At 44.4% G+C, this 20,567-nt stretch overlaps 1 protein-coding gene across 2 annotated transcripts in view; it reads right to left on the bottom strand.

Annotated features, from left to right (window-relative positions):
- The window catches only part of SH3BP5 (SH3 domain binding protein 5), a 455,787-nt gene that overhangs the window by 48,183 nt on the left and 387,037 nt on the right, over positions 1-20,567 (bottom strand). The window contains exons 1-2 of one of the 2 annotated variants that reach the window (XM_075704937.1): positions 5,238-5,318; positions 3,028-3,090 (exon numbers count right to left, since the gene is read on the bottom strand). The exons of the other annotated variant lie outside the window; for it this stretch is intronic. Of the exons in view, the coding sequence (XP_075561052.1) occupies positions 3,028-3,090; positions 5,238-5,318 (144 nt within the window). Of the gene's footprint in view, positions 1-3,027; positions 3,091-5,237; positions 5,319-20,567 lie in introns of those variants that run through there. 2 annotated transcript variants of the gene reach the window in all.

The following is a 20,567-nucleotide window of genomic DNA, read 5'->3' as shown; positions in this document are numbered from 1 at the left end:
GTTGAAACAGGGACATGTCTGTGGCTACACCAAGCAAGTGTAGTCTCAGAATCCTAGAAGCCTCTACTGATTTCAGCCCCATAACATTTCTATCGGGTAAAGCAGCATTTTTACTTCCATTTTGCAGATGTAGACCTGAGGCACAGCGAGAACAAAAGCATGGGGTTTAGAAGCATTTAATACCTACAGCCTTTTTTTCCAGTTAATGGGAACTGGAGACAGTCAGCAGTCCCATTTAGAGCAACTTGTGCAAAGCTACACGAAGTCCCGAACAGACTTGCAGTACTTAGGTGCCGCAAGGTTACTCTTCCTGCTTATCAGAGAGTACATCAAGTCACTAAAACATGGGTGTCTTTTTCTGAACTTCCTTCAAAGAAATATACCTTCTACTCAAATGCTCCCATTGCTTTTCCAGATTCTTCTGGGAAAAGATTCAACAGTGGGAATGAAATGTATGGACCACAAAGTAATGCTACAGGAAGCTGGCTATCAGCATCTTGTGCTGTAAATAGCCTAATGACACTGCCTATGTTCCCACTAAAGTCAACTATGATCAGATACTGAAAAGATGAAGAAAATAGTAATAGAATAGGATAAATATAACTCCATTGTCTGGTTTTAAAAAAAAAAAAACAAACACAAAACCACAACTTTCTTCTAATTTAATCTTGCAATAGCAGCAACACCGCAAACTAGGAAGGGGTAGCAAGAGGGGCTCAAAGCAGCTAGTTAGCAGCCAAAATAGCAAATCTTCAAAGGCAAACTCAGCATGGCTCTCCCAGAAGCCCACGTTTTCAGCAGCATTCAAGGATTTTGGAAGTCTTTGAAGCAGAATGATCCCAGTTCTAAACTCCCCCTTCCAAACTCTGGGTTTATCCTATAAGGCTGCTTGGCAATGCTTTCTTTTCTTGTCCAGAGTATGAATGCAGGGATTTTCTTCTAACCACAAGTGGTGGTGGTGGTTTTTTTAATATCTTTCCTCTAGAAAGGTCTTAAGTCCATTTAAAAATGCATTTATCAACATGTAGATAAATTAAGCCTTGCTTACATCATCCAACTGCATTTGTCCTCAAAATTTAAGCAGATCAAAAGTAATGAAAATCCTTCTGGATTAAAAATCATGCAGTTGCATGATACCACAAACTGGCTTTAATCCAGTAAGATTTTCAGATGAAAACTGAAGAGGAAACATTCATGAAAGCATAGTGTTGATGATATTTCAAATTAATTCCATCAAACACTGCTTACAGTAAGTACTACAGACAGCTCTGCAGTAAACATTTAACGACATAGAGGTAGAAAGCATCATACAATCATTCTCTGAACTATCTGACACCTAGTGTTTCTTAGACTAAGTAAGGTAAGCAGCAACATTAAGAGCAAGCTAATGTGGAAACACTGCTCTTTTACAGTGATATATCCAGGAGCTTTTCGAGCTCAGCATGTGTCACACAAACAGTAGCTACAAATCTCCAGGCTCTACAAACACTTGAACACATGAATAATTTTAATCAAGCAGTAAAATCCCATCTTAAGTCATTGGGACTTATTTCATGAGTATGCATTTGCATTATTATTACTATTCTATCTGCTTCATATGTCCTCAGTGCAAGGTTATGACAAGATTAATGAAATCCAGGCAACTATCCATAGCACCATCTTTCAATTTCAGTACCTCAGCATGAAATAAGGAGACCGAAAAGATATATATAATGATTTTTTTAATATATGTACATAAAGAGTCCTGAAGTTCATTTAATTGGTACTGTTGCAGACTAGCATACTGATTTTTAAAGTTCACTCATAAAATTTAAATCAAGCTAGTGACACTGAACAGTTTTCACAGCTGAAATATAGTTTAATTTTGCATAACAAATAGTCCCCATTCCACTAAGTTTATTTTCCAATAAATTCATGATCTACATGCCACAAAGCACAGAAAATGCAAACAAGTAGGGAGAAGAAAATAGCCACATGACAAGGTTGCTTTGTTTCCAAAGTTCATAACCCCATATTCTGTTCGGTGCATACAGTGGATACTCCAATATTTTAAAATACTACCAGGAACCATCCCATACTCCAGGTACACACCTCATGAAAATACACATACAAGGTGGAGGGGGGGGACCAAGCACAGACTTCGACATTTTGAAGATACAGAACAGAAATCTATAGATGTACTTTTAGAGTATGTTCATCACTGCAATCTCAGCATGTTTTGATACAGTATTCAAAATATTGTAATGTTCAAAAATTATTTAGGATGTAAAGTAGCATTTTATGCCATTTTTCCTTTAGCAGCATACTCATTTTACACTTCCACTGGCTTTATCTTCTTTGTTTTGCAGTTAACAAAAGAAAATTTAGACACACAAGTAGGACAGTTTGTTTTGACTTGTTATTAGATCAATAATGTTGAGCCTTCCAGAATAACTACCAAGTAATTGACGCTCAAATTTGGGGCTTTAGAAACAATTTCTTCAGAATTTTCTATTAGATTTTTAAGTCTCCAAGAAACCCTCTTTTTCCAATAAGGAAGTCTTTTCCTTCAACTCCTTCAGCTTTTCTTCATTACTTTCCTTACTCAGGAAGTAATGACAAAAGAGGCAAAACTAACAAGCTAAAAAAATAGCCACCAAGGAGGAGATGATGGCAGGTAATTGCATGGCAAAGGCCTCTTAACCAAATAAACTTTCACTTCTATAATCACAAGAACACAAACCCAAAACAGTGACTGTAAAAACGGAACTTGTCTAAGTTTAGTTTCAAAACCAAAAATAGGGTTTGGCAGTGGGGGGTGGGGTTCTCCACATGCGGTTTTTACACTGACAGCATCCCTCTACCTTCTCCCTTTCTGTTCCAGCTGTTAGCTCAATTCACACCTTTAAAAAAATCATCACCAGACTCTTGCTGCCAAATTGCCGCTCAGGATAGCACAATTCAGGAGGGAACCTACTCAAAAATACTGTTCTGTTGCTCACAAAATCCAACATGCACAAAAGGAAAACGCAAGGATGAATTCTGTACCTCCAGCTCCGTCTCTCTCCGATTGATATCATCCGTAGATTGATTTAGTTTTTCCAGCTCCCCCTAGAAAGAATGAAAGTCAAAGTCAAACGCATATTAAGAAATCAGGGGGGAAAAAGCGTCCGAGACAGCTCATTCAGCATCCCCACTGAAAGCTCACAAGGGCTGCGGCTTACAAATTCAGTGAAAAGCAGAAACCCTGACACATTTAGAATAACTTTTCCACTGGTCTTCTATTTTGCTACTTACAAGCAAAATAATCAGAGAAGCTCTACAGTTTTGTTTTAAGGCAGTACATTTCCTGTCCTGGCTTATTCCTCACTATTAAAAATAAACATAAGGTACAGTAAGTTCTGTCTTGTTAATCAATATAGTCAGTAGCTGCTAGTTCCCAGTGACATATGCACACCCTCCCCAGAAAGACTAGCATGAAGTTAGTACGATCACAAGAGACATACAGTGAAAGCACAGCATTGATAAGAAACAGGTCTTGCAGCACGAGAGGCATTTCATTCTGGATTTCGGCAAACCATTTTAGAACACAACCAGTCAATGGGACATGTTTACTTAGTCTACATTCGTGCTAATATTTTGGTCTCTTAACAGCAAAAACAAAGGTGTTAAATCCCTTGAATAAATATTCACTAGAGGTAGTGTTGGCATGAATGAAGTTACCATAAAAACAAAGCTCATCCTTAATGACTTTCTTACCACAAAAAACAATCCTCAAGAGCAGACTCCAACAGCCTTCTTTATTTGAGCAACATGTTACTCTATGTGAGATCCTACAATTTGAACAGGAGTGTTCTCCAACTCAAGCATTATTTAATTTTCAACCGGTGTAACAGAATCCACCTTGAAATGTTTAGCTGTATAAACCGTACACTGTAAATTGATTGTCACTTAGGCGATTTCCCACTAGATTACAAGAATGACTCTGGTTATAATCAGAAAGGAATTCATTGCAACAGTATAGTTCTCTTATCCTCAGAGGTCAGATTTCCTTTCCAGTTCCTAGGATTTGGAAGATGCATATTTGCATATCCATGTTTTCCAAAACAGACACTCATACAGAAATAGCCTTATAGTACAAGGCAATTAGGTAGTGAAGGTTATGGCTCTCAGAGGCAGACACAGCAACCTGTTTTTTCAACCAAACAAGAAAACTCAACAAAAACACTGTTTCACCAACAAGGTGCAAATAGGTATGGGGAAACATGTTGCAGGCTGAAGAACCTAAGGCCAAAATTAGATCAATAGGCACCAACAGAGCTCAGCTGCTCAAAATTAGGGCGGTAACAGGCTAGCTTTTGGCTGAGGGCCTCACTCTGTGTAACCATGTTTTGTGAATTTTGCAACTGCTCTGCTCGGCCCTGGAAAAGAAACGCTTGCAATGGAGAAAAGAATGACAATTACAGCAAGGAGGGCCCTATGCCAAGGATCCATCCTCTCAGCAATGTACATACATGCTTATATTCACTCATGACAAACGGTCCCAGCACTGCTGGAGGCAAAAGCCATAAATCTGCAGAGACCTAAAAATACATTTCATTTCAGGGACCACAGCGTGCTGAAGTTCGCACCAGGCAATTGGTCAAGACGTGATTTTGGGGGAGAAAACCTTTGTTTAGAAACCACGCAAGAACGAAAAGCATTTCAGAAGGCATTCACAGAATGGAAACACCACCTTCCACTAAAGCTGCTTTTTTAAAAAAATAATTTAAAAAACAACTATGTTTTCCCCCATTTACGAATTTCTGGGCATCAGCCCTGTTTCACGAGCAAGGTCACGCTGTCATGGTCAAAAATAAACGGGGAGGGGGATTTCAGCAGGAGGAGAAGGAAGGAGGCCCAAGGGAGCCCGCTGCAGAGCGCTGCCCGGCGCCGCGGGGTAACAAAGGGCTGGGGCACCCCGGGGCCGCTCCCCCCCGGCACCCGGCGGGCACCGAGGCACCCGGGGCTGCCCTGCGCCGCCGCCCGGCACAGCTAGATGTATATGCGTGTATGTATACGCGCGTGTGTGTGTGTATATGTAAGTATATATATGTATGTACACATGCATTAAAAGCAAAAATAAGAAAAAATAAAAGGCAATCATTCTAATAATAATATAATAATTATACTATAAATCACACGCCTTTTAACATAAATTGAAAAATTAACACCCCCCAGCCCTCCCGGAGAGGCCGGCCGGGCGCCGCGGCCCTCACCTGGATGCGGGGGTCCACCTCCTCCTCCTCGGGGCGCGGGCCCTCCTCGGCGGCGCGGCCGCGCCTGCCCCCCGGCTCCATGGCGGCGGTGGCGGCGGCTGCCGGCGCCTCCCGCCCCGCCGCTGCCGGCTCCGGCTCCGGCTCCGGCTCCGCTGCCGGCTCCGGCTCCGGCCCCGCCTCCGGGGGCAACCCCTCCCTCCCCCCCGTCTCTTTGTGCATTCGCACCGCACGGAGGAAATGAGCGCAAAATTGTGGGGTTTCCTTTTTTTTCTTTTTTTTTTTTTTTTTTAACCTTCCTTCCCTCTTCCTTCCCCCCCCCCCCGCTCCCCTTTTTTCTGTGTTAACGCCTGTGTTCTGCCTTGCGCGGTGCTCGCCCCGCCATCCTCCCCGCCCGGGCAGACCAAGTGCACGCAACTGCCCCGCGTGAAACCAAAATGAGTAGTTTCAGGTGCAGGGAAATGCTAACGATACCTTTCCTTCCCCCCCCCCCCCCCCCCCTTCTTTTTTTCCCCCTTCTTTTCTTCTTTCCTCTTTTTCAGGCTCTGCTGGGGGCTGACGTGTCTATGGAGACGAAAAGCAGAGAGAAAGGGAGGAGATAAAAATAATAAAGGCACTTTCAACAACCTTGAAAATTCAAATGAAACCCAGATTTCTATTGTGCGGCAGCGAGGCAAGCAACTATTGTACCTACTGGATACAGCAGCAAAAAGACACAGTAAAGACACATCCTTTTCTTGTCAGTAAAAAGGAACTTCTTGCAAGAAGCACTGATACTATGTAGATGTGTGGCCTCTGGCTAGCAAAGCACTTCAGATTAGGGTCTCCTTAATCATGGGGGTAGTGCCCAGACTGGCACCCAAACACTAATGGGAAAAGGGTGGGCAACCCTTCTGACTAGCGCTGTGCCGGCAGGGATGGGCTCCAGCGCCTATTCATCTTGCTGGCCTTGGGCATGGCTGAAACCCCTTCTGTGGGCTGCAGCAAAGAAATAAAATTTTAAACAATTACTTTCTCTTCCCTTCCCACAGCAACCTTACAGAGAGACTAACAGCGCATTCCCTCATCACTGAAAAGGAAAAACATGATGCTTTGTCTTTTCCCTCCTCAAGACACAGAGAAGACAGTCCCACCAAAGCATGTGGGCCAGGCTACCCACGCAGGAACCCATGCAACCCCATGCAATGCTACAGGCTTGGGGAAGAGTGGCTGGAAAGCTGCCTGGCAGAAAAGGACCTGGGGGTGTTGGTCGACAGCCAGCTGAACATGAGCCAGCAGTGTGCCCAGGTGGCCAAGAAGGACAACAGCATCCTGGCTTCTATCAGGAATAGTGTGGCCAGCAGGAGCAGGGAGGTGATTGTTCCCCTGTACTCGGCGCTGGTGAGGCCGCACCTGGAATACTGTGTCCAGTTTTGGGCCCCTCAACACAAGAAAGACATTGAGGTACTGGAGCGTGTTCAGAGAAGGGCAACAAAGCTGGTGAAGGGTCTAGAGAACAGGCCTTATGAGGAGCGGCTGAGGGAACTGGGGTTGTTTAGCCTAGAGAAGGGGAGGCTGAGGGGAGACCTTACCACTCTCTACAACTACCTGAAAGGAGGTTGTAGTGAGGTGGGTGTTGGTGTCTTCTACCAGGTAGTTAGCAACAGGACAAGAGGAAATGGCCCCAAGCTGCATCAGGGGAGGTTTAGATTAGATATTAGGAAAAATTTCTTTACGGAAAGGGTGGTCAAGCATTGGAACAGGCTGCCCAGAGAGGTGGTGGAGTCACCATCCCTGGAAGCGTTCAAAAAACGGGTAGATGTGGCACTTTGGGACATGGTTTAGTGGGCATGGTGGTGTTGGGTTGATGGTTGGACTGATGATCTTAGAGATCCTTTCCAATCTTAGTGATGCCTAGTTTTTACTTTCATTAAAAAATAATCCAGCCACCAAGCCGGGAAACATGAAATTATTACTCTCCCCTTAATTGGCTTAGTGGTGGACTTGGTAGTGTTAGGTTAATGGTTGGACTGGATGATCTTAAAGGTCTTTTCCAACCTAAACGATTCTATGATTCTATGAAAAAAAGGCAAGAAGTGGCAACTGGCTGAGCCAAAGCCCTTCGTCAAACCACACCAACCACATTGAACTGCTTCCTCACTCCCTCTGGGTGGAAAATAAGTCATTTCAAACAGATGAAGAATATATCTCCACCTTAAAAGTAACACTTTTGATTTAACCCCATCTTTGTTAGAAAACTCCTCAAAAGATTAAAAAAAAAAAAAAAAATTAAAACAGAAGTTTAGATGTGGTGAAGAAGCTTCCTTTGTGAGAATGAAGGTGAAAAAAAAATCCCAGCAAAGCACAAGAAGATAAAAATTCATGTTCCTAAGGTAAAAAAGGAGGCAAAAGAAAAGCAGTCAAGCTCCTCCAAACACTGTAAAGCAACCAAGGGAAAAAAAAAAAAAAGATGGGAGGAAGAGGAGAATGGCACAAACATTTGAAAGTAGTATAAACAGGCAAAGTGACACCAACAAACTAAAATAATCAGGGAACAGAGGAGGTGTTGCAAAAACGCAGATGGGTTGTTTGCAACATCTTCATTTCTCAGAGCAGAAGAAATCATGTAAAGGGAAAAAAAAAAAAAACCTGAATCAGCCAAAGCCAAGTGTTTTACTGCTGTCCATTAAGGGAATTCAATGTGTACACACAGCCAGAGGTTCCTAGGGCCCTGGCGTCTCTCATCCCCAGTGTGCTGCGGATCTTGCCAAGACTGTGGTGGTCAAAGGTCCAAAGTTCTCATCATCCTAAAAGAGCACAGAAAACACAAAGCAGCATATGGAGGAGTTAATGCTGGCAATCCCACTATTATCGCTTACATTTCTAGAAAACAAGGCTACGTAAAACAGCTACTGCAGCTACGCCATGTTTCTCCAAAACCTACACAGTCTGACCCACGTCAATGTCACGCAGAGCCCTGCCCGCTGCTTGGGGTACAGAAGTGCTCCTGTGCAGACATGGTCTCCCCAAGGGATTTGTAGTGTTTGCGTGAGGACCCTGTTCCTCCGTTGCCACTACGACAGTCCCCATGATTGTCACAGCTCAAAAAACCTCCAGCCAAATTCATCAATCTGCTATCAACAAGGCAGAGCAAGCTGTTTCTTTCCTCAGTCGTACAGTGGAATTAGCAAGTTGGGAGAGCTGCCTGCAGAGCTTAGCGCTGTGCAAGAGACGGTATGAATACACAGGCCCCTTTCCCCATGGCTCTGAAATCTCACACAGAGCCCCAAGGCCATTGAGGTCATTTTATATCAAACCAATACATCCGAAAGATTTATATATAAAAAAGTCACTGAAGAATGCACAGGTCATACATCTGACATCACTAAGGCATAAACAGAAAAGTGACCTTAAGGGAAAGATTTGATGGAAAAGGGAAAGGGAGACTATTCAGTACACATGAAGATCAATAAAGGACTCAAGAATATTGTTTGCATGCTCAGGTTTTTCTCTTCCCCATGACATAGTTTTGGCTGAGACCGCTGTCACATGCAAAGGGCAGCAGAGCCCCAGGAGTGCCCGAGGAACAATCCTGCACAGCCCGTAGTCAGGCTTCATGCTCCGCTTAAGTCAATACGGTACCAGAAGTCAACTGCAGACGATGGCGTTTGGGTGTTACTTTTGCCAAGTCATGAGTGATCTCATCCCAGCAAATCTCTCCTACATCATCTGTTAAAAGCCAGGCACCTCCCCAACCCCACCCCACCCCCAGAAAGCCAGTCATACTGACATTTTCACTTCCCCCATAGGTCCCACATGCGCCAAGGCGGCTGAGTAAAGCCTGCACGAGGCTTGACCGAGACAGTCTGTGCTTTCTCCTCTATCAATATTTCAAAACCCTGGTCCCAAGTATTCAATATTTGAACAAAGCACTGTGAAGTTAAGGCAGGAAGAAACAGCTTGCTCTTTCACTAATGGAATTCCAGAGCGGCCACAGCAGAGAATTAGCCCAGACCCGCCAGGCTGGGCTGCAGCTTGACATGAGCTATGCTGGAGATGGTACAGCTCACCTAAAAAGCATAAAGAGAGATACCAGTGCAGGAAGAACCATGATCCAAGTTACTTCAACAACCAATTTAATTGCACCAGGCAACACTTCCATGTTGCGACATGACAGCAGGCATTTGGGGTACAAGCCTTATCATTAACACCAGATCCTGGAACACAGAAACTCCTGGGCAAGGCTGATGCTCCGGCCAAGAGCACTGCTTTTGGGGGAAGTGACTAGATAACCTCATTTTTTGGTCCCACAGAAATCCTCAGTGTACAGGCACCATTTGGCAGGGGAAAGAGGGAAACGTCTCTACTTTGAGGGAGAAGTACAGAGAGGAATTCTGTCCCTCATTCTGGAGGATGGTTTGTAGATTAGGAATTACATCTCTGAATAGACATTGGGGAACTAGAAGTTGCATTTTAAATAAAATCAGCTGGGAAAGAAGTATGGATCAGTGAAGAACCGCTTGGGGAAACATACTAATGACTAGTTAATTTAGCAGGAGAAAAAAATCAAAGTGAATGGATAGTGTAATTTTACATATATTTGATAATGGTAGATTCTGAATGGATTTTAAGGAAGGGCTGGGTTTTTTTTCCAAATCTCATCTTACATTCAAATTTCTGCTCATACTTGCCCTCAAAGCTTGCTTCTGCCCAAGCACTAGAAGCAAGAGCCTAAAATACAGATCAAAGCTGCATTTCCTTCCTCAGAAACAAGTATCTCCTCTTTTTGAACACTGATAGCATAGTGCGCAGAGTTCAGGACTAATTAATGCACATTTGATTACTGAAGATACATCTGCAATTCGTGGAAACCTTAGTGGAGAAAACAGTCTGAGAGACAGAGCCTTGCTTACAGAATACTGCCTCTCTCCTCAAGGGGACTGGAGAAATAGTTCTGCTCTGAAAAATTCTTCTGCTTTCATTGATTATGATGCTAGAGGCTAACTTCCAATTGGCCTCAAATATTGAAGCACTGTTGCAATTTGGTTTTAAATAACTTACCATCAAACAAACACAGAAGAAGTATAAATAGCCCAATTATACGGAGAAAAAAAAACTGTATAAAAGATGGCCCCCAAAATACATTTATGGGCATAAAATCCTCCATGTAATTTCTGAACAGAATTAATCCTGAAGACCAGTTTACCACACTGACATTTGCAATGTTACACCAGAAATTAGTTTGGCTCAGGGAATGTCTCATTTAAAAACAAGGCCACCATCTCCCTCTTCCAAACTGCAGCAAAGACATTGCTCTGTCAACATTCAAACCCCATACACTTTCCTGGTTTTCAGAAGTACATTGCACGTGTCTGAAACCTTTTTAAACATTAAGTAGGATCACACCCACGGTCACAGTACATGTGAAGATCTGGTCTTCTGTATCTTAATCTTTGATAAGAGGCTAAGCATGTACATTTTTTGAAGATAGGCACTGCATTTATGGAAGATTTTAAATTCCCTGGATGCACATGCAGGGCATTAAACACTTAAGAAGTGGTCAGAATCAAAACTTCCTCTGACTTATTTCTCAAGCAAATTTTCACGCTTCCATATTCACAATGGTTGCAGCATGCTTCCGCTCTGCATTTTAGGAAGCGCTAAAAATCAATTATCTTTTTTACACCAGTTTGTAAGATGCTATCGCCTTACGAACTTGCATACAAACGATGCACAAAGACACATTAATGGAGCTTGAACATCTACGGTACAAACAACTTAGATTTCCCCACCTACAAGGAATGTATTTAAAGAAAAAGCTACATCCCAAAATACCCTTTAATTTCACTTCTTTTTAACAAGCACCATTTAAGGATGATTAAAAATACCCTCTAGGCTTCACAGGGCTACAAAGAAAGGAGGTTTATTTAAAGAGCTACAATCTATTTTCTAGCCACACTGATCTTAATACCTTTCATAAAAACTAAATACAAAGATTATTAGCAAAATTACTTGCTGGGCCAATTTCTACTGGATATACATTTATATCCCATGAGCTACTTTCTTACTATTCTGAGCCTGATATTGATGATGCTTTCTACAGATAGTGTGAGTGCAATATAGTTTTTATACATATACACACTCACATATACTATGAGAGAGAGAGATATATAAAAAATGCATGACTAACAGCTTGATGGGTTTCCCTGCTTATTGTTGTTTCATTGGGGAAGAACCACCATCATCACAGGACTTATTTTCTCCTCCAAGCTGTCATTTGGCAAGGCGGGTGGAATTTCCCACTGGAAACCATCAGTACAACAACACTGCATCTGCAGAGGGGCAGAGCAGTCCTGCTGCTCATCTGGCCAAAATACAGCATGTGCTGCTTTTGCACATTTAGAAAATAGCAGAGTAACATGAGACTCTTCCTCAGATCTGCTGCTGAATGATAAGATCCCTTTCATAGTGCTTGATACTTGAACAGGGAAAAACCCTATACTGCACCCTTTTAAGTTGAATATAGACACGGAGGTTCCCAGTCCTGCTGTCTGCTTTCCTCGATGAGTAGTCTCCCATTATTTTCAACAGGAGCAGGATCAAATGCAAAGGTGTTAGTCTGTACTCAAAATAAGGGCTTAGACAAGAGGCGTTGCCTTGTGAGAGCCAAAATGAGATGCAAGTGCCATTCTCTTCTACCCAGCCTGACAGTAATGCTTCTGCAGTGGTGCGGATACATCATTGCTATTCAGTACAAAAACACCCACCCTCATCTTTTAATTCTTTATACTTAGACAGCACAGACATTTCAAGTACAAGAATGGCCCAGAGGATCAGGGAAACAGACACCTATTCAAAATGAGCTTTCAAAATGGGCTGAGTAGACCAGGTAGCTACAGAAAGATTTGGGACCTCATTATCATCATGACCAGCTCGAGTGCAAAGAGAAAAGGCAGAACCCTGGTCTGAATCTAAAGAAACAAAAGACAGGGGCTGGCAACCAAAGGAAAACTCCTGCCTGAGTGGTGAAGGCAGACTGGCAGCCAAGAGGGAAACAACTGGGAAGCCCAGAGATGGGGACAGGCTCTTCCACAGCCAAGCCTCATTAGCAAGGTATTAAGAAAGGTCTTTGCACTGTCTCTTTGCTTCCTGACCACATAAGCAGTGACAGGAGAAATAGGAAATGTTTTTTCTACCCTCCTCTTCCTTTCCAGGCCCATTATAGCCTAATTTACCTTGTGCCAGAAACTATGAGCTTATCAAGTATCTAGATACAGAAAAAAACATCAGTTTAACAAAGCTGAGTTTGATGCCTGCAAGATCCTAAGTGTCCACATTTCAAGTGTCTCCTTCCAGATATGTATGGAAATCCACAAGCCTTTAAAATATTCAAATAAAAAAAAAAAAAATCTGTCTCAGCTTTGTAAAAGTGAAATGCTTCCTGTGTACAAAGCCCCTTTAACCCCTCTCCTACCATTAATAGCAAGATTTTCTGCCCTCCACCCACTGCCTGGCAGAATCATAGTCTTCAGCGCTTCCCGTTACATAAAAATCGAGCAATTGAGCACATTGTGTGTAGGAGTGAAGTAGAGTCTGTTTTAGCACCCAACTTCATATACCAGGATAAGAAGAAGTGATTATCTGCATTCCCCCTCCTGCCTTCTCCCATGCCACAATCCACAGGGTTGTGCTGCTGCAGAGCCACATCCCTGTATTTCCACCTCGGTGCCCAACAGCAACCCAGAGCAGCACCAAGGCTGTGAAACCTGCCCCAATCCAAAGTCAGTCACACAGGGCAGGTTTTGAAGCCTCGCTGCCACAACCGTGCTGCCAGCAGTATTTGACCAAGTGCCTCATATCTCCAAGAGCTGAATAAACACTTTTGGATTGCAATGTGGATTACAGGCTCTCCCTCTCACCTCCACTCACCACTCCGCAATGCTGTCATCTCTACTTCTCCCTCAGCATCCAAGCTAGGCCTCTTTTTTTCCACAGTCTTAATACCTTCCCCTTCTTTTTACCATCTCAAGTATTATTTAACCCATTGCTTCCCTCCTTCCTTAATTTGTCTTTGTCCTTCATTTCTCTTTTTCCCTTCTTCTGATCCCCCCAACTTTACGTCCTGGAAATCCCTCCCCTAGAAGCAAAATTTGCTGTTCACTCTCCCCAGCTGAAAATTTTCCTCTCATTTCTCTGTTTCACCCCATCTCTCATTCACCTCCCCACACCCCAACTTTCCACCACCGAAACAGTCTCAGTAGCGCGCTGTCAGCATTGCAGCCCAGACTAGACACCAATCCTCCAGCTGACCTTCACCCATCCCACCCTTCATCAGCAATTCCCCACAGATCCCTCAGCCACGCAGACAAGGCAGGCATAAAGCAGAGGCTGCTGGGGCTGCCTGAGGGACCTAGGGAGGAACAGAGGCAGCAGCAAGAAGACACAGTGTAGGTTCCGCAAAAAAAAAAAAAAAAAAGAAAGCAAAACTGCCCACTGCTTTGGGGACTTCTGAGGATTAGGGAATATCCTTATAGCTTCTGCAAATTGACATTATGTCTGGAAAGTACAGCACAGATATGCAGGAGCGGGGGGGGAAAGGGTCTTCAGAGTTTCATGACACTGGTTCAGGTCTCCCTCAACTGAAGAGCTCTGAAGGCACAAGACCAAACCTTTAAAGCTACTTGATTACAGATACCTGCACCACATGCTTCTGGTCTCACTATTAACTGAACGTCTCCAGATTTTTCTCTTTCACCAGCAGGTGCAGACAAGTTCCAGACCTAGGCTTAAAAAGATTAATTCAATATACCAGCAAAACTCTGTTCCCAAGGCCAGGCTAGCTATGGTCTCTCCTGGATGGTAAAAGCAAGCACTGTACCAGAGAATGCCAACAGAAGTAGCCTTGGGTAAGAGACTGAGACAAGACCTGTACTAGTATTATTGTTGTATCTACCTTTCAGGCAAAGCCATGAAGATATAAAGAGGCCAAACGACTGCAAAAAGGCATGTAAGACTCTTATGGCAAAATTCAAAAGCAGACTACCAGAGTCACTTTTTTAATTTTAGTTTAACCTCTCTTCTGGACTGTCCTTTTTGGCATGCTTCATCCTTGCTCTATTTCTCTAGCTCTGCAAAAGGCCTTTTCTCATTTTGAACTAGAATTACCTATTTAGAAGCCATGCCCTACTGCATAGTCCTTAAAAAAACCTCAGTAAGATTTCCATAGCACAAGTTACATAACTAAAAAAAGTGATTCTTGCTATGGGAATAAATTCTTTCAAAAACAGATTTGTTCATATATAAACTGTTCCACGGCACTTGCCATTAGCTACAGTTCAACACCAGTGTTTGTCCAAATGATGGAGCTACATCATTTCAACTCCCACTTTGGGGTCGTTTTTGCCTGCCTGGTGCAGAGACTCGAGAATTTTTGCAGTACCGTCTGGAGTATGTTAATCATCCCTAGACCAGACAAGTGTCTTTTGCCACAGAAAACATGCTTAACCCTAGGAAAGACTAACATACAGTGCTGCAAATTCTTCTCCACTGAAATCTCTCCAACATAAGGGCAGTTTTACAATCCCACTGAATAAGAGTTCACAGGGGCAGAAGTGAAGCATTTCACCTTGGGAGTCCCTGCAACCCCCCCAATAGTCAGGAAACTCACTTTTTTCCTTTTTTTTTTTTTTTTTTCTCCAGCGTGGGGGGTACATAGGATTACTATGTGCCAGGTAACTGGATTAAAAAACTGCTCCCTTTCATCCCAAAAGGCCATTCACTGTTTTGGTTTCCTTGTTCCATTGACAGAAGGAGGTAAGGTGACAATTCCTGTATTCTCAGCCAGTGACTGTATCAGAACAGCACTTTTCCAGCCCAAATGTGCAGGCAGGCCATTTCCCAGCTATAACAGGCAGTGCCTATCCCAGGAGCAAGCTCCACAGCAGCAGGAAGAGATAAGGGAGCACACTTGAGCCCTTCAGAAAATCCTGCCCAAGAGGACCACAGGGAGCCTGACAGATTGTCTGTCATTAACATGCAGATGAACACAAATCACTCCACACTGGGGACTATGTTCCTCTGATCTAAAATGTGACCCCTGAGCCTCCCTTTTAGCTCCTTTGGCCTTTCCTCCAATTTCCTCCCATCTTTTCATTTCCTACCCTCCCACGGGGTAACTCCTTGCAAGTGAGCTGTTAGCACCAGAAGCCATACATACACCCCTGCACCCACACTTCTGACAAGCTGCCAAGGCACAGGCAACTCTCCTGTCACGCAAAGTATCTGAATTCCCTGGAAAAGGTAGGCATGATGAATACCTGGGGCAGGTTCTGGGTAGGACATTTTTCATGTCTGAAATTTGATCTGAAAGCGTAGCTTAATTTCTCTAAACTTTTCACATTGCTTTTTGTAAAAAAGAGGTGTTCGGGCACTGTGTCTAGGAAAGGAAAGGATGCCTAGGTGATTTGCTGCCAGGACTGTTTCAGCAAATGGACTGAATGGCTCAGGAAATTAGCGTGGTCACCAGCCAAAATGCGTAAGGAGGAAGGTAGTCGAAGGGGTTTGTGTTTGACAGGTGTGCGAGTATCATGCAGCCCTTGTTTGGAGAAGGATCCACATATTGCAAAATATTCTGAGAATATGTTTGACATGCAGATCTCTCAAGAGCAAGCCTACCAGAAAGGAGATGGGTCTGTCTCCTTGGTGACCATCACAAGAAAGGGTTCAGTGTGCTCAACACCCTGGGGACCCAGAAGGCTTGTCTGTGAGATTTCCCAACAAAATTGGGAAAACGGTCAACAGTGCAAATGCAGTCCTGGCACACGGGGACAAAAGTTGCTCTAACTCAGTCTGGCATCCACACCACTTCCCAGTCCCAGCAAACAGGTCCTCCAGCTGCTGTTGCACTGTGCCAGGGATGTGCAGCGGGATGCAAGCACAGGAACACCCTCTCCAAACAGCAGGAGATGAAATTGATTTTCAGATGCAGGCGTTTTGCAGAGAGAGCAAAAGGAACAAAGCAGATGTCAGGCGGTCTGCAGTACAGCTCTCCCCTTGTGGGCACCCCTTTGGAGCAATAATTCCTTCAAGGGGGGGAAGGGGAGAAAAAACAACCACCCAGCAGTGTGCTAATCTTCACAGACAGAGCAGCTTTAATGCTGTCTAATCCTCCAGAGGGAGGAAACAGCATTTCCTTTGTGCCAAGGATATCAAAATGGTTGAAGGTGGCAATCTCTACTGACATTAGTTTTATTAAAGGAGGGGTCTTTCCACAAGCCCTGAGAAGACCTGGTCAAGAGTCAGCTGGAGACACATTGCTATGTAAGCATCTACTCCTAATGACAGAAAATAGCAGGCAGTTGGGAACTCCTGAAAGAATATATAGGCATTAATTGTGCACACAAACTAGAGACTGCATATCAAACCACACACATCAATTATGCAGCTATCAAACAATAGCATAGCAGCAGCAACGTGAGCAATGTGAGCAGCTAATAATTGCCTTTTATTCTTTTTAAATTTGGCTTCTGTATTATTGTGCTGCAGCTATAAAATTAACTTGTATTCTGAAGGGGGAAGTGGTGCCCCTGGGTTGTCGTTACAAGAATGCCAAACCTTCTTGAGCCACTTCCTCAGAAGAGAATGATTTTTCCATGTAAATTGGATGCAGAAGTGAAAGAAAGGAGATAAGCTTTCTCAGTAAAATTCTGAGTAATAGGAACCTGCATTTAATTAAACCTTACTTTAAATAACAGTAGTATTCATGTTCTACACATAGACACTTTCTTGCATCTAAATATCAAAAAACTGTCACTTCACAATGGCACTGAATATAAAGTCAGTTCCTAAACACCTTTAGGTAATGCGCAAGAAACATCATCTTGAATTCACATTGGTATGTCAGTACATCTCATCCAGCCTTGCCTGAAACACCTTAGAAACAGCAGCTTGCACTGTATGCCACTGCCTGGACATTCAGAGTCTCGTCATAGAAATCGGCATAGATCCAAGTTATTTTTTAGGATCAGATACTTTTGTTATTTATATTTGGTTCTACAGAATTTCTGAAGTGTTTAAAACAGTTGCGCACATTGCCTCCTCATGCAAAATGGAAAGTTAAAACTCTGAATCGAAGATCTGAAATACAGAGCTCTAGTACTGTAACAGAAGCAGAAAATACCAATGCATTCATCTCCCCTTCCTGGAGAACAGTTCAATTATAATCATGTCCCCAAGCAGATTTTGCACTGAATCATTGTGACATCTGCTAGGGAAATGACACAGATCTATATCTGCATGCAGCAAATACATTGGCAAGGTTGCAATGGGGGGAAGGGAAATTAAGCGTTACTTTTCACACAAAGTAGCAAATGAGAGCTTCTCACATCCATGAGTAAATACTAGTAGAAGTGAGAGGAGGCAAGATGCTTCTTCACCTTTTCCCCCCCACCATAGCATTACAAAGATACACATTAAGGACAAGACTGTGGCTTCTTATCCCCTGCCTCCAGTAACAGCATCTGGACGCATATCACCCTCTGGGAACACTAACAATAATGGATCATATCCACCACTCACATACGTTAGCAGAGCTCCACTGAGTTCAAGGGAGCTGTGCCCCTTCCCTAGCTGAAGAGCCAGTCCAACATGTCAGAGCTGGGGGGGACAGAGGCCAGAAGAGCCCCAAAGAGTGAAGGTGCAGTGTAACCTCCTTCAGGTCACTTATGGAGAAGCAGAATTGCCCACAGCCTTGCCAGCAGCAGGGACAATATTATGATACAGAAGCAAGGGGTTTAGTCATGACGTGCCTACATGCAAAAATCACGATATAATGTAGTACAACCCTCTTTGTACAAAGACACCCAGAAGAAGGGCAAAGTTAGCTCAAAATCCCCCATGTTTCCCCAAGGACAGGAGTATGCCCACGGACAAGCGCTGCAGAGCCACCCACACACTATAGCTTGCTTGCCCATCTGAGCCCACGGCACAAATCATAGAATCATAGAATCGTTTAGGTTGGAAAAGACGTTTAAGATCATCCAGTCCAACCATTAACCCACACTACTAAGTCTACTCTAAGCCAATCAAGGGTAGACTAGACTAAACCATGTCCCGAAGTGCCACATCTACCTGTTTTTTGAACACTTCCAGGGATGGGGACTCCACCACCTCTCTGGGCAGCCTGTTCCAATGCTTGACCACCCTTTCCGTAAAGAAATTTTTCCTAATTTCCAACCTGGTGAAGACCTTTCCCACCTTCTTTCAGTCCAACATGCAAGGCTTCACCGGCTGCATCACATGGCAGGGCACAAGGTTGGCTCCCAGCTGCGGTATGGAGGAAGGGACATGGTATGAAGCTACTCATAGAAAATCACGTTCTAGCAAGAGTTCCCTTGGCTCCAAAACCTATCCCAGCTGCACCACAACACTGGCCTCTCCTCCATCCCAGTCACACGCAAGGCTGGAGATGAAGGCAACACAGCAGAGCATACCTGAGACTCAAATACCTAAGTCTCATGCAGGATGTACAAGGTGGATCTGACCTTATGCCCATATGGGAAACAGCATCATTCTAAGCTCCTTTTAAGCTAATGATACCGTTTACACAAGGTTACAGTAACTGCAGCTGTTTTGGGAGGAAACAGATTCTCTGCCAAAAATACATAAATGGGTACAAAAATTCTGCATAACACATCTTCACCTATAAGAAATGTGTTGCATTAATCATAGAATCATAGAATCATCTAGGTTGGAAAAGACCTTTAAGATCATCTAGTCCAACCATTAACCTACACTACCAAGCCCACTCTAGACTAATCAAGGGTAGACCAGACTAAACCATATCCCGAAGTGCCACATCTACCCGTTTTTTAAACGCCTCCAGGGATGGTGACTCCACCACCTCTCTGGGCAGCCTGTTCCAATGCCTGACCACCCTTTCCGTAAAGAAATTTTTCCTAATTTCCAGCCTAAACCTCCCCTGGCGCAGCTTGAGCCCATTTCCTCTTGTCCTATCGCTAGCTACTTGGGAGAAGAGACCAACACCCACCTCACTACAACCTCCTTTCAGGTAGTTGTAGAGAGCGATAAGGTCTCCCCTCAGCCTCCTCTTTTCCAGGCTAAACAACCCCAGTTCCCTCAGCCGCTCCTCATAAGACTTGTTCTCCAGACCCTTCACCAGCTTCGTTGCCCGCCTCTGAACACGCTCCAGCACCTCAATGTCTTTCTTGTAGTGAGGGGCCCAAAACTGGACACAGTATTCCAGGTGCGGCCTCACCAGCGCCGAGTACAGGGGGACAATCACCTCCCTGCTCCTGCTGGCCACAGCATTCCTGATACAAGCCAGGATGCTGTTGGCCTTCTTGGCCACCTGGGCACACTGCTGGCTCATGTTCAGCCGGCTATCTACTAACACCCCCAGGTCCTTTTCGGCCAGGCAGCTTTCCAGCCACTCCTCCCCAAGCCTGTAGCGTTGCATGGGGTTGTTGTGACCGAAGTGCAGGACCTGGCACTTGGCCTTGTTGAACCTCATACAGTTGGCCACGGCCCATCGATCCAGTCTGTCCAGGTCCCTCTGCAGGGCCATCCTACCCTCGAGCAGATCGACACTCCCACTCAATTTGGTGTCGTCTGCAAACTTACTCGATCCCCTCATCCAGATCATTGATAAAGATATTGAACAGGACTGGCCCTAAAACAGAGCCCTGGGGAACACCGCTCGTGACCGGCCGCCAACTGGACTTAACACCATTTATCACTACTCTCTGGGCTCGGCCACCCAACCAGTTCTTTACCCAGCGAAGAGTATGCCTGTCTAAGCCGTGAGCTGCCAGCTTCCCGAGGAGGATATTATGCGAGACGGTGTCAAAAGCTTTGCTAAAGTCGAGGTAGATGACATCCACAGCCTTTCCATCATCTACCAGGCGGGTCACCAGGTCATAGAAGGAGATCAGGTTGGTCAAGCAGGACCTGCCTTTTGTGAACCCATGCTGGCTGGGCCTGATCCCCTGGTTGACCTGTACTTGCCTGTGGAGTTCGCTCAAGATGAACCTCTCCATAATCTTCCCCGGCACCGAGGTCAGGCTGACAGGCCTGTAGTTCCCCGGGTCCTCCTTCCGGCCCTTCTTGTAGATGGGCGTCACATTGGCAAGCCTCCAGTCATCAGGGACCTCCCCTGTTAACCAGGACTGTTGATAGATGATGGAAAGTGGCTTGGCAAGCTCCTCTGCCAGCTCCCTCAGTACTCTCGGGTGGATCCCATCCGGCCCCATAGACTTGTGAGCGTCCAGGTGGCATAGCAGGTCATTAACTGCTTCCTCCTGGACTATGAGGGCTCCATTCTGGTCCCTATCCCTA

The sequence above is a fragment of the Pelecanus crispus genome, chromosome 2 (assembly GCF_030463565.1).
Source record: "Pelecanus crispus isolate bPelCri1 chromosome 2, bPelCri1.pri, whole genome shotgun sequence".
NCBI classification, from domain to species: Eukaryota; Metazoa; Chordata; class Aves; order Pelecaniformes; family Pelecanidae; genus Pelecanus; species Pelecanus crispus.
The sequence above is the reverse complement of the archived record's forward strand: the minus strand, read 5'-3'. Positions and strand labels throughout refer to the sequence as shown.